The sequence below is a fragment of the Anas platyrhynchos genome, chromosome 18, assembly GCF_047663525.1.
Source record: "Anas platyrhynchos isolate ZD024472 breed Pekin duck chromosome 18, IASCAAS_PekinDuck_T2T, whole genome shotgun sequence".
Classification (NCBI taxonomy): domain Eukaryota; kingdom Metazoa; phylum Chordata; class Aves; order Anseriformes; family Anatidae; genus Anas; species Anas platyrhynchos.
Window position 1 is genome coordinate 12,478,133 of NC_092604.1, and position 13,563 is coordinate 12,491,695.

The following is a 13,563-nucleotide window of genomic DNA, read 5'->3' on the forward strand; positions in this document are numbered from 1 at the left end:
AAGCTACAACAGTAAGAGTTGCCAAAGGCTCAGTATAGTATTTCCTCAAAATGAAGTCACTTAAATTGGGATCCTAAATAAAATCCTGAGCCGAGGCATGTATACATCATTTCAGGAGCCTTGTCCCAAAAATGAGCTCTATGTTAGAATGGGCAGATACTGAAGTACTGACAAGAAAAAAAATCTATACGCAATATTGTTTCTTAGCCAGGCATTGTGAAATAACATTCCTATTTAAGATATGATGATGGCCAGTTGTTGTTCTTTAAGCAATACTGGAATCCCCAAGAAATGAATCCTTCTTATTAGCTCATGGAGAGCTGGAAGTCAGAACGTGGCGCAGGTCCTGCCCGTGCAGTCACTAGCAGACCAAGCGTGCTGACAGCGGGGCAGCAGAGCAGGGAAAGAAGCGAGTGACCACAGGGAAGGGAGAAACCAGAAACACAGGAGCTAAGGCAGGGGGAGGTTGGAGACTTGAGTGGCTCCAGGCAGAGCATCCCACCCAGCACATCACCAGGAGGGGAACTTAGTGCAGAACAACTCGGTGCCATGTACCAACAGCTGGTACATCAGTCTAGGGCCACCAGAATGAAGCAAACACCATGAGCAGCTGGCAGCTGCTATAGATCACAGCCAAGCAGCCCTGCTGGCACGAGCAGGCAGTGGCAACGACATTACACAAGCAGCAGTTTGGCCCCGAAGACTGAAACAAAGAGTACAATTACCTTCTCACCCCTATTAGATAGTGGTCCTTCCATGTCTGCTTTGAGGTGCACTGGTGGAGCAGTGTAGGGAAGTCTACAGTGCACTTGTCCACACTGTACCTGACCTGTGGATGAGAAGAGGCTTCAGCCCCGTTACTGCCAACAACACAAGCCCTGCGAGCGGCACGGCCGGGCTCCTGGCAGGGAGCACCCGGGGACACGCACCGAGGAGCCACTTCTGGTGCAGGTGGGGGTGGGGAGAAACCTCACGGGTTGCACAGAGCCCAGAGACTCCATCCTGGTGACCCTTCCCACCCCAACAACACTGTCCTACTCGCAAACACTCCATCAGCAACCAGCAGTTATTAGGAAAAGCTCCTCTGACCTTGTGCAGGGGAGTACGAGCTCCACAGGACGCACCCACGCTGCTCTCCATGACAAAGGGAACCCAAGGAAGGCTGAGGGCCCTAAAGCCAAGCCAAGGCAGGGACCTTCATGGGACCAAACTGTTCAGCCCCTCCCCGGCCCCGCACTCACTCTCTATGTATCCGTGCAGCGTCACCATCCGGGCCCGCTCCGGGCTGCTGAAGGGCGAGTAGTGGATGTCCTCGGGGAGCGAGGAGGGGATGCGGGACGGGGGGGCCCCCGAGGGCGGCACCGTGTGCTGGGGCGTGTGTTTTTTATGGCGGGCTCTGCAGTTTTGAAACCAAACCTGAAAGGAAAGCAGCAGACACTGAGTGAAGAGGGAATTGGGCTGAGCTGCGGTCGCTCACAAAGACCCTATGAGAGCTAACTCCGCGGGGTATTTACAAAAAGGCATCGCATTTGGAGATCTCCGTGCTGAAACACCTTGTTAGCGTCCGCTGCCTCCCACTGCTTTTTTTCTGCGCTCGCTGGAGGAAGACTTTTGTCTCCAGAAAGCACAGACAATAGCATGCCTGAAGTGGCACCATTACGGTTAATTTGGCGTGGTCAGAACCAATACCACTCTTCAGTAAGGCAATGAAAACTTTCGTGCTTGGCGCAGGAGTCGCTGGGTGAAATGCCATGACCGGGCTGTGCAGGAGCTCTCGCTAAGTATCACACCGCTCCCTTCCGCGCTGACAGCACATCCGCAGCGAGCTGCGTCTGCGACCGTAGGCATGACGAAAATAATTCAATCTCTTGTGGTTATTGTGTCCAGAAACCACATCAGCAGCACAATGAAGCTGAGAAATGAAGGTACGACAGGAGACAGCCCTACTGCATCTACCAGCAGGCAGGAGCCTTCTGACCGTATCTCACTGCTCTTAATTAAAGGAATAGTTAGGGGGCTACACCCTAGAACTAAAACATACACAGAGGCTTTTTCCATCCTAACGTGGTGTTTTCTTTCTTATGCTTTAATTTCTGAAGGATAATTGGGAGTAGAAACCTTCCACAAGTCACAGCGAAGATCAGCGCCCTGAGGCCACGCACACTGGACCATGCGAAGGAAACAGTCACAAGCGTTTGACAAATTGTTTCCTGCTCGAAGCACCTTTAAAAAATACCCACATAAAAAACAGCCCAGCGTGCAGACCAGTTGATCTTTCTCTAAATGAAGAGTCTCAATAACCGAGGCTCGAGCCAGATTTTCACGCGCAAGAAATTTAAATGCGTCTTTGGCAAAACAATTCCTGGATGAAAGCTCCAAGTTTATTTTAATCACTCGTGCTCTCATTGTATGCAGAAAGTGTCAGCAGCACGCTGAAGTGAGGAGCACGAATGTGGCTGAGGGCACGGCTGCAGTGGCTGCAGGAGTGCCAGAGGTACTGTTTTCCTCCCAGCCCCTGTCACAGCTCTCCCATCCCTCACACACGGCACAGGGACAGGGACGTTGCTGCCCTCCTTTCTGCTGAAACTTCCCAACACCAATGGTGCAGCCTCGCAGGACCAGCACCTCGCTGCTGGGGAAGCACCGGTCCTGCCTGCGCCCAGGTCAGTGACAGAGTGCTGCAGCCAGTGCCTTAGGGGCAGCTCCCTACCCCATAATTTGTTTGGATTGGCCAGAGCTGTGTTTTTTTTTCATTGCATTAAAAAGAGAAAAAAAAATACTGAAAATCAGAGTGAGAAAGGGCAAGGACGGTGCTGGCATCGCGAACAATGCACCCAGAAGAGAGCACGAAGCTGCTGGATGCAGCAAGCCCGGCGGCCAGCAAGGGAACAAGGGGCTAGGGGGACATTCATCCCATTTAGCACCAGTGTCCCCATCACACAGGGTCACCAGTGCCCCCCCTCTGCCCCTTTCTCCATCCACCGTGGGGGTGCTGGTGCCCGCACCTCACCTCTACCCCACATCCCGCGCACTCGCCCCACGGCTGCCCCTACCTGAATGACTCTCCGACTCAGCCCCGTCATGTCTGCGAGTTTCTGAAGCGTTTGTGCGTCGGGGTTGTTGTCCTGAGCAAACTGTGCCTGCATGACCTGGCGGGCGGCGAGCAGAGGGGTGAGGGTGAGGCCGGGCACCGCGGGCCCCCCCAGCCCCCGGCCCAGCCCCGCTACCTGCAGCTGCTCGGCGGTGAAGGAGGTGCGCGCCCTCTTGGCCGGCTTCGGCTGGCTGTCCTGCTCCGAGGGCACGGCCCCCTCCAGCGTGATCCCGTTGCCTGTGGAGAGAAGCCCAGAGTGCTGCAGTCAGCGCTGGGGGAGCAGAATAACAGCCGTGCACCTCCCAGCACACGTGCGGCGTCCTCCCTGCCCTGCCCTGCCCAGGGACATCACGGCACGGGGCAGTGGCACCAACCCAGAGAGGGACCACTGAGCCTCTCTGTCCCCAAGTGGTAATGCTGCCCCTGATGAGTTTGGAAAAAACAGCAGTTTTGTGGAAGAGCTGGGGAATGAGGGATGGGGAAAGGACAGAGGGAAGATGGACGTTGTGGGGTGTAAAGGAAGGCACTGATGTCCTCGGGTCGTGGCACCACCAGGCTGCGCCCCCCCACGAGCAGCTCAGAAGAGGATCCTGTGTGCTGCTGAGCACCCCGACACCCACGCTGTGCCCCGTGGCCCTGTCTCCACTGCAACACTGCCTCCATCACCCATCCCATTCACTCTGAGTGTGACTGAATGGGCTTTTCCCCTGACCATGTCCAGGGCCCCACGGCAGCGGTGCCGGTGACCTTGCTCCGCATGCTGCCACCACCCCAAGCAGCAGCCACACAGCAGGAGGACACACTGGGACAGGGACTGTCCCCCACTGCCCAAATAGGGCCTCGGGGCGAGCCTGGCGCCACTCACACAGCCACAGAGCCAGTGGGGGGACAGCCAGGGCCAGGACCCCCACCCTGCTCTGGGGACCCCACCGGAGCCCGCGTCCTGCCCGGAGGAGTGATGGATGAGGGAGGGTGCCTGCGCAGGGCTGGCGCTCGCCCCGCTCCCAGGATGTGCCTGCACACCACGACGTTTGCTCTGCAAGCTGGACCGGGCTGTGATTGTCTTGGCTTGAGTTGAAGGACTTTCTCATATAGTTTGACTTGTTCTTTTAGGATGATGAATGGGACTCTGACTTCAGCAACATCTGTTTATTTTTCTTGTGTGTAAAACCTCATGTGCTGAAGAAATTGCTGGGTAATTACTGGAGGGGGAAAAAAAAGTGTGGCCCTCTAACTCTGCAGCAACACTGCTCTCCAGAGCCTCCCCATCCCCTCCTGCAGCCCAGGGGCACTGCGCTCGAAGCCGGGCACCTGCCCGAGGACACTCGCCCTGTGCCCCAGCTCCGCAGGGCTCCCCAGCACCGGCAGGGACCCCCCTGCAGTGCAAACCAAGCCCCCAGCCAGGACCAGGGCACTGCAGGGCCCTGGAGCCAGACCCGGCCATGGTCACAGCCTGGCCCCACGCTCCCCCCGGACCCGCAGCCTCTCCCCATCACCCCCCGTGCCCGGCCTCAGCCCCGCGCCCCCACAGCCAGCCGACCACCGGCCCCACGGCTGGGACCCTCCCAGCCCGACAGGGCACGCTGTTTCCATTCTCTTACTCAAAGGCTGTAAACAGAAACACTGATTATTTTCGTGTCAGGTTGTTAATAGCTTCCACATGCTGCACGGGCTGGGACGCGGCGTTTGCCTCCCCATGCCCATGAAGCACTAGCAAGGGGCAGCACGGGCAGGAGCCATGCTCCCAGGTGGGCAATGCCCCAGCACAGCCCCACGGGGTCCCTGGGCATTTCTCTCAGCATTTCCATGGCCACATAATAAAAGCAAGCAGCCCTGCCACAACCCTCACTCGTCTCCTCACCACAGACATGAGCATGGGAGGGAGCCGGAGGTGGCTGCAGCCCGAGCACGTGGGGCAGGACCTGGCCAGGCTCCCTCCTGGCCCAGCCCGGTGGTAACGTGGCACGATGTGGCCTCGCAAACCTTCCAAAGCTGTTTCTCTCCTCCAAGCACCCTCTGGGCCAGCACTGGGGCCAGGCTGCACTGGAGGAACCGCAGCGCTGCGTGACCTGGTGGCACCAGCCCAGTGCTGTGGGAGCGGGACTTGGGTGGGACCAGGAGGCCATTGGTGACGTGCCACAGCAGGGACAGCAGCACGCAGCTCTGAGAAACCCATCCCAGGGCCGGTGGAAAAAGACAGGAACAGGCTATCTGCCTGCCAGGTTCCCCACCTTCTAGGTTTATGACTCACGGCCTCAAAATCCCTGCGGTTTTCTGACTCTCCGCACGCGGCAGCAAGGCCAGGCGGTGCGGTGGGAGCAGGACCAGGGGCTGTGCCCAGCATTGCCCTCAGCACACGGCTCTGCCACCAGCAGCGCCAGCCCATCGCACCCACGTGCACCCCAGGGCAGCAGCAGCCTCTGGGCAGGCACCGTCCCACTCTCCACATGCCCCCAGCAGCAGCGGGACCGGCCCCGACACCTCACCACGACGGCGATGTCCCCGCGCCGAGGGCTGCACCGCGGCTCCGTACCGTTTTCCGCCGCTCGCTTGAGGTTCTCTATCATGGTGTCGTAGTGGATCCGGCACAGCACCTTCTCCTCCACCAAGCCGAACTCCTCGCCGGTGGAGAGCTGCCGCTTGCAGGAGAAGCAGGCGAAGCAGGCGAGGTGGTAGGCGTTGCCCCGCGCCCGCCGCACCCAGTCGCTGGCGTAGATCTGCCTGCCGCAGCGGGCGCACTTGGTACCAAACCGGCTGCGGGAGGAGAGGAGACAGGGTGAGGGCGGGCAGCCCCCGCCGCCCCATTGCCCACCCCAACCAGCCCCAACCCCACAAAGCCCATGCGGGGAAGGGGCTGCGGGGAAACCGCCCCCCGGGGGCTACCGCGGGCAGGGGGCCCAGCGCGGCCCCGCAGCTCCAGGCGCGGCCGCGGGGCTGAGCCGTGCGAGTGAGCGCTGAGGTCACGCAGTGCAATGAATCAGCCTCCAAGTTCGTGGGCTTTTTATTTTGATAACAGGCAGTGTGACACTCAGATGGAAATTTTGTTAGAGCCGTTTTTCCCCCATTGCAATAAATCAAAACATGTGTTTTCTCCTCACACACACAGACGTATGCATCTGCTTTTTCCTCCTACGAGGAGGTCTCCTCGCGGCGAGAAGATGATGATCGCGCTCGAGTTATTTATGCTAGGAAGTATTTCAGTGAAATGAAAAGGTAACGAGGCCGCCGCATCCCCACACGCCGGGGGGGCCGTGCCTCGGCGCACGCTTCTGAGCGCCCCGCTGCCGGCAGCTCCACCAGGCCACCGCTCCTGCACCGAGCCCAGGCGGTGCCACCACAGCACGGGCACGGCCTCCACTAACGCGGGTGGGTTTTCACATTTTAGTTTTACTAAAACCGCTTAAAAAAAAATACACGCAATGAGCAGTAAGCAGCAGGGAGAGAGCAGCGTCTCCTCCAGCTCCGCAGGGCTGGTGCTGGCCCCGACGCAGCCCTGCTCACAGTCACCACGTCGTGGGGCTCGCACCCGGCCCCGCGCTCCTCGTCCCCATCCCCGCCGGGAAGCAGCAGCCGCTGCCATCCCCTGCCCGAACAGCCCGAGCATTTCCTGCATCGCAGGCAGGGAACACGGAGGGGACTGCACCAAGGGCACCTCTCGCTGCAGCGCCCCGAGGCTGCGGAGCTGGGCAGGTGGCAGCGACCGCAACCGCTCCGGGCACCCTGAGACAGCCCCAGGTGGGAGCACGCCGCAGCCTCGTGTGCCACGGCTGAGCCGTCCCTGAGCTGCCACCCCTCCGTGACCCTGGGGAGATGCTGCAAGACCATCCTGTACCGAGTCGCTAACTGCACGACTGTTTGGGAGGAAGAGAAAGGTTTAAATTTTTCAGCCTGACCATAGCTGACCAAAAAAAAAAAAACAACAAAAAAACGAAACCCAACCAACAAAAAAAAAAGGCTGCTTTAGAGAGGACATTTCTGTGCTGAAATTATACAGAGACTTAGCTAAGAGACTTCGCTAATTTACTTCAGATGGGAACATTGTAAACTGACTTTGTGCCAGCTCGTTTATATAAACGCACAAACAAAAGAACTGTATTAATTTTTTATTTAGAAGTAAAGATTGTTCCTGTAAGTTGAATTACTTTGAACAATGTGCTATATAAACAGTCGTATTTGCTGAACGCTATCAAATAAGGGGGCAGGCTTAAACGAGCTAATAGCACGTGGTAATCGCCTCTCCCCGGTTCAATCGCTCCCTGCTCCGGAGCAGGCCAAGCTGCGCGCTGGGACGGGCACGGCCCGGGAAGACCACGCGTCCCCACGCGTCCCCACGCAGGCTGGGATCCACGGGGACACCCGGGTGGCTCAGACCTGCAGCACGGTGTCCCCGTGGCCAGGCAGGGTCCCTGGCCAGTGGCAGTTCCTGGCAGAGGCCCCACGCAGACCCCGTGGTCCCGCAGGGGGACACGGGCACGGGGCCGTGCCGGAGGCAGCGCCGGCAGCCACCGATGCTGCACCCGCAGCTCTCACCCCAGCGCCTGCTTCCAGCACTGGCTGCAGCTGGCGGGTTTTGATGGAAACCAAACCAAGCCAGGGCCGTGCAGAGGCACCCGCTGTCACCCAGCAGGGGCTGTCACCACAGGGACATCACCACCCGTGGGGAGAGAAACCGCCCTGACCCATCGCTATGGGAAATGGTGTTTCAAAAATAAATCTAAATTCAATCCACTGAGCCTGTTCCTGCCACGGGCAGCGAGAGCCCAGGGAGCCCTGAGCACGCAGCAGCTGAGGGGCACCAAGTGAGGGGCTTCTGGGGTCCTGCTGCCCGCATGGCACAGAGGGGACAAGGATGGAGCCACGCTGCAGCAGGAGACACAGAGCTGAAGGCTTTCTCCAAGCCCAGGTGGTTTCTCTGATGGCAAAGCTCAGCTCCGCAGCCTGGCCCATGCACCACAGCTCGGGCCAGGGCATCGCCAACACCGGCTGGATCCACAGCTCCAGCCCCACATGCGGTTTGTGGTGGGTGAGCAGATGCTGCCAGCTCTCCGCACCCCCACCGGGAGATAGAAAGCAGCAGTGAGCAGGGACTCATCCCAGAAAGACCCATCCTGCCTCCTCTGGGTGGCCGCAGCATCTGGGCTGCGGGGAGAGCAGAGGCAGGAGGGTGCCTGGTGCGTGCAGGCTCACGGGCACCCGGGTGCCGCAGCTCCCCGAGCCCTGGCACCCCCCTGCCTGTGGGGTTGGAGTGAGGGCCACCGACAGCTCCACACGTCCCCATCCCCCTGGGTGTGCTCTGTAGGAAGCTCCTAACACAGCCCCCAGAAGCAGCCGTGGCTGCGGCTTCCAGGATCTGTGCTGAGCCACGCAGAGGAGCAGCAGCGCGCTGCCGAAACGAGCCTGCCTGCGCAGCGAGCCACGGCTGTGCTCGGACCGGAGCACAAAGGCACCCCAGGGGCACAAAGGCTGGGGTTGACAGAGCCCACGCTGGCCCTGGCCCACCCTCAGGCCTTGCACTGCCCCAACCTGCAGGGACCCCAAGCTTTTGTGCCCCGGAGCTGCCCAGCACGGCCGGGTGCCCTGGGGGTCACACCGGGACCACGGCGGGGTGCTGGCCCTCCCCGAGACCGCAGCCGTGGGAGCTTGGCCGTGAGCAGCCCTCGCATCACCCGGGAACACAATGTTCCTCCGAAGGAGCTCCACGAGCTCCAATTTTAATTTGGTTCTCCTTGAAGCACTAGAGCCCTGGATGCCAAGTGCAATTATTTGACAAGACACAGGAAACGGCGACGCTTGCTTAAAGACGCGCACGGAGCTGCGGGGCCGTGGCAGCGCCAGCACAGCCTCTTGTGTGAACGGGAAGGGACAGGGGGACACAAGGCACAGGGGGACAATTCTGCTCCTCTTTTAAAAACACGCTTCGGCAAATAATAATAATAATTTTAAAAGTCGAAAGAGTCGGATTTGTCCCTGGCCAAGCACTGGGTCCCTGCTGCCCGGGGCTGCAGGCCCTCCACGGGCACCAGCGGCTCCCGGGGGCTCCCCACGGGGCTGCGGGACCCCAGCCCGGGCAGTCCCCGCCGGCGGCCCCGCTCTGCCGGCCGGAGAGCCCCGGGGACCCCCACGCGAGACGCGGGGTCCCGGCCATCCACGGCTCCCGATCGCGGCGCTGAAGCCCGGCCCCGGCCCCGCAGCAGCCGGGGCTCGGCCGCCCCCGGGCACCGACGGCAGCGCGGATCGGCACCGCCCGGGGCTCGCCGCGGGGACCGGCTGGGCTCGGCTCGGCACGGCAATGCCCGGCCCCGTACGGCTCGGCACGGCTCGGCAATGCCCGAACCGGCGCTTTGAGACCCCACCGGCAGCGCGGTGCCCGCGGGTTTCGGGGCCCCGGGGGCGGCCAGGAACGGGGCAGCCCCGTCCCCACCCGGCCGCGGCCCCGCCGGCGTCGTTCCGCGCTCGAGAAAAATTCAATAAAAATTAAAATCGTTTTGTGCAAACGGCAAACGCCACCTCCGGCTCTGCGGCCGCCCCAGCGCGGGCAGCCGGGGCCGGCCCGGCCAGCAGCGGCTCCGGGCGGGAGCGTCCCCGGTGGAGCGGGCGGCGAGCGCCGCGATGCCGGGGTTCAGCCGCTGCTCGGAGCCCGTCCTTAAAAACCGCCCGTCTTTAAAAAAAAAAAAATAGCAATATCGTGCGAACGGTTATTAATTAACGGAAAGCGCTGGAATTGCTCCGAAGCAGCACAAAGGCACCTCAGGCTGCCCCGCTGCTTTCCGCCCCGGGTGAGGAGGATTCCGGTGGGATCCCCGGGTCCCCCCGCCGGCTGCTCGCGGACAACGGCGCGGCGGGGCCGGGGCGGGCGCGGGGGGAGCCGGGCTCGGAGCTGCCCCGCCGAGCACCGAGAGCACCGCGCCGGAGGGCCGGGGGACACGGCCCCCTTCCTGCCGCATCTGGAGACCCTCTCAAAAATAATGAGATAAAACCAAAACCAAATTAAATAAAATAAAGCCCCTGGAGGCACCTAAATACGCTGCCCGCGGAGCACGCCCTGCCCGAAGCACCTCTGCCCGGGGGAGCTGCCGAGCCGAGCCGAGCCGAGCCGCGGCCGTCGTGGCGAGCCCCGCACAGCCCCGCCGGGGTCATTCTCATTTCCTGCCTGCGATTTCCCCTTCCTCCAGGGGCAAACTGCGCTCCCTCGGCGGGCGAGCTGGGCGAAGCCGGAGCGGGGGGCTCTGCCGGCAGCCAAACCCTGGAGCGGAGCTCGGGAACCCTCCATCCCCGCGCCTCTCTTTCAGGGGATGGTTCCCGGTTTGGGGTTCACCACCCGAAGGCTGCCGCAGCCCCAACAACCGGCCCCCAGCGGGACCCGCTCCTCCGGCCGCCGGGGTCCCGAGCCGCCCCGGTGCCGGTGCCGGCCGGGGGCTCCCCGCCGCCGGGGACTCGGTTCGCGGCTTTCTCGCTCTAACGCCAACGACGCCGCGGCATTTTTTGGTGCTACGCGGCAGGAAAAGGCTTGGAGCAACGGCTCAGCCTTGCCGACGGCTCGGTGCGGGCTCAGCCTGCCCGCAGCCGCCGGGCCGGTGCCGTCCGACGCCTCCCGGTCAGTGCCCGGGCGCCGCGGGGCCGGCGAGGACCGGAGCCGCCGAGGGCACGGGACCGGCTGCGGTGCCTCGGCTGTGCCCGGGGAGCCGCCGCTTCGCCCGGCCGCCGCGAAGCAGCCCCGGGGCTCTGTGCCCCGCGGCCCCGCAGCTTCGCGGCCCCTTCCCCGGCAGCACCGGGGCCGGCGCGGCCGCTCCGCTCCCGACGGGGCCGCTCCCCCCCCGCGCCCCTCTTAGCCCCGGCGGCCCGGCCCCTACCTGAAGTAGTCCATCTTGCAGAAGATCTCCTTGTTCTTGATGTAGCAGCTGTGCTGCTGCCGCAGCGAGGTGCGGCACACGGAGCACTCGAGGCAGCGGACATGCCAGATGAGGTTGTTCACCTGCGGCAAGAAGGGGGCTGAGACCCGGGGCCGCCCGCCCGCCGCCGCCGCCGCCTCCCCCGCCGCCCCCGCCGCTCACCTTGAGCAGGTACCGGTCGAGGATCTCCAGCCCGCAGCTGGAGCACACGTTCTTGCCGGCCGACGGCGTGGACGAGGAGGAGGAGGACGGCGGCGAGCAGACGGACGGCGTGGACGGGGTGCTGGGCGCCGAGCGGGCGTCCTCCTTCTCCAGGCCGCCGGGCAGCGGCTCCCCGTCGGGCTGCGACTGCGGGCACAGCCGGGGGGCCGTGAGCCGCGGCCCCGCCTCGGCCGCCCGCGACCCCCCCCCCCCCGTCCCCATCCCCGGGGCCCGGCGCTCTCCCCGCGGTCCCGGCCCGGCTCGGCCCGGCGGGTCCCGGTGCCCCCGGTGCCCCCGGCAGCCCCCGGCCCCGCTTACCATGGCGCGGGCGTGCGGGTCGAGGCAGCGGGCGCTCCCCTTGGGCAGCGGCTCCGGCGGCATCACCTTGCGGGAGAGAGCGGGAGAGGGAGGCTGCGGCTCCATGCGCCGGGCGAGCGCGGGGCACCCTATATAAACCGCCTCAAAACAATAAATAAGAACTTTCTAGTGGCCATTTAAATCCTTTGCAACAAAAGCTGCGTCTCTTTAATGAAGCAATTTGAATGTGGATTGAATTCTCTCCCTGCCTGCACTTAACCCGGGCCTCTTGAAGTAATCGCTCGGTTCCCATGCGAGCCAAAGCGCTGAAAAAACCCCACAAACTACCTGCAATTAGAAATTGCCGTAAATGCCCGAGATAAGAGGTACCCAGAGTGTCAATTCCGGCTGTCAATCAGGGAATCCATCAGGCCACCCAAAGAATTGCAAATTTGATTTTTTTAATGGTAGTAATTAAAAATCGAAATTCTTCCCCCTCTCCCTCCGCCGAGCACAAAACGCCCCAGAAAGCGCCGGGATGGAAAAATCCTCCCCTTCGGCGCGGGAGGCGGCGAGCGGCCCCGGCCCCGGTCCCGACCCCGGTCCCGGCCCCACCGCTCCCCCCCCCCCCCACCCACCCCACACCCGGTACCGGCCCCGCCGCCGCCGCCGCCGCTCTCCGGCCCCGCTCCCGGCCCCGACGGCGCTCACCTTGCCCGCCTCGGCGCCGGCCGGGGCGCGGCGGCCCGGGCCCCGGGGCTGCCCGCCCTCATGGCTCCGGTGCATGGGGCGGGCGCGCCCCGCTCCGCCCGCCGCCGCCGCCGCGCTCCGTGCCCGCGGGCGGCGCGTCCCGCGGCCGCGGCAGGAAGGGCGGGGAGCCGCGCCGGCCCCGCTCCCCCGCCGGGGGCGGCCGCGGGCCGGGCAGGAAGCGGCGCCCCCCCGCCGAGCCCCGGGGGCCGCCCGCCCCGCCGGGCCCCGCTACCTGCGGCGGCACCGGCACCGCCCGCGGGGTGGGGAGGGGATGGGATGGGAAAAAGGGGAGGGTGGGGGGGGTACGGGGGTGGTCGCGGGGCCCCCCTCCCGGCCCCGGCGCTGCCCGCCCCGACGGGGCGCACGGGGCCGCCGCGGGCAGCGCCGCCCCGCCGGGAGCGGCCTCGGTCCCGGAGCCCCCCCCCCCCCCACGGCGGGGCCGGGCCGGGTGCCGCAGCCGGGCCCGCACCCACCGCCGCGGTGTCTCGCCGCCCGCCGCTGCCCGGGCTTCATTAGTAACCTGATAATTCCCCGGCAAAGCCCCAGCAGCGGTTCCACCATGAAGTAATTGGAGGACGGTAACGTGAGCTGATGGCGGCCGGGGATGGATCCTCGCCGTTATTGGTTTTGACAGCTAAATTGTTAACCGAGAGGGAAAATCAGATGAAAGCCCTTTCGGAATAAATACAAGACATTAGGTTTAAACATCGAGGCTGTAAGAAAGCCTACGAGAACCCCAGGAAATCCAACCTGAGGCCTGCCCGCGGATCCTCCCCGCCATCCTCGGCAGCGCAGGAGGGACGCGGGCGAGAGCCGAGCGCTGGGAACCCTGCTGGGAACCCCTCAGCCCCACCGGGGGCTGCAGTCAGCTCCTGCTGCTCCTGCAGGAACACAGAGGAGCTCTCACAGAGCAGCAAACGCTGCCCCGAGCAGGGCCGCACGGCTTCTGTCTGCAGCCCAGGAGGACGCAGGGCTGTAAGGCCCCGGCACGCAGTGACAGCGGGGCTGGCTGCACACCCTAATTAAACCCCAAGCAATAAAGCCCCAGTGAAGTCAGAACAGGCTGAGGTGCAGCCCAGCCCCTGGCTCACGTCTGATGAGAGCAGACAGGGGCTGGAGCCCTCGTTACAGAGCTGGGGGCAGCGCAGTGCCCAGGGGAGGCAGAGCAGCACAGGAGCCAGGTGCTCGCACCGGCCTTAGCCCCATTCCCACCCCTCCCTGTGCTCCCCACCAGCACTGCAGGAGCACAGACAGGGCACCCGCAGCGATGAGCAACTGAGCCAGGACCCTGAGACTTGAGGTCAGGCATCTTACAGGTCCCCAGAGGTGAAAGCG

At 63.4% G+C, this 13,563-nt stretch overlaps 1 protein-coding gene across 5 annotated transcripts in view; it reads right to left on the minus strand.

Moving 5' to 3' along the window:
* Positions 1-12,369, minus strand: part of LHX6 (LIM homeobox 6) — a 16,139-nt gene extending 3,770 nt beyond the window's left edge. The window contains exons 1-9 of one of the 5 annotated variants that reach the window (XM_038164954.2): positions 12,190-12,369; positions 11,500-11,640; positions 11,143-11,328; positions 10,942-11,063; positions 5,625-5,845; positions 3,228-3,328; positions 3,054-3,149; positions 1,242-1,416; positions 726-829 (exon numbers count right to left, since the gene is read on the minus strand). In XM_038164954.2, coding sequence (XP_038020882.1) covers positions 726-829; positions 1,242-1,416; positions 3,054-3,149; positions 3,228-3,328; positions 5,625-5,845; positions 10,942-11,063; positions 11,143-11,328; positions 11,500-11,640; positions 12,190-12,264 — 1,221 coding nt within the window. In that variant the 5' untranslated portion in view covers positions 12,265-12,369. Of the gene's footprint in view, positions 1-725; positions 830-1,241; positions 1,417-3,053; positions 3,150-3,227; positions 3,329-5,624; positions 5,846-10,941; positions 11,064-11,142; positions 11,329-11,499; positions 11,641-12,130 lie in introns of all 5 variants that reach the window. The other 4 variants (XM_038164955.2, XM_038164957.2, XM_038164956.2 and 1 more) reach the window with 4 other exon arrangements.
* Between the last annotated feature and the right edge of the window lie 1,194 nt (positions 12,370-13,563).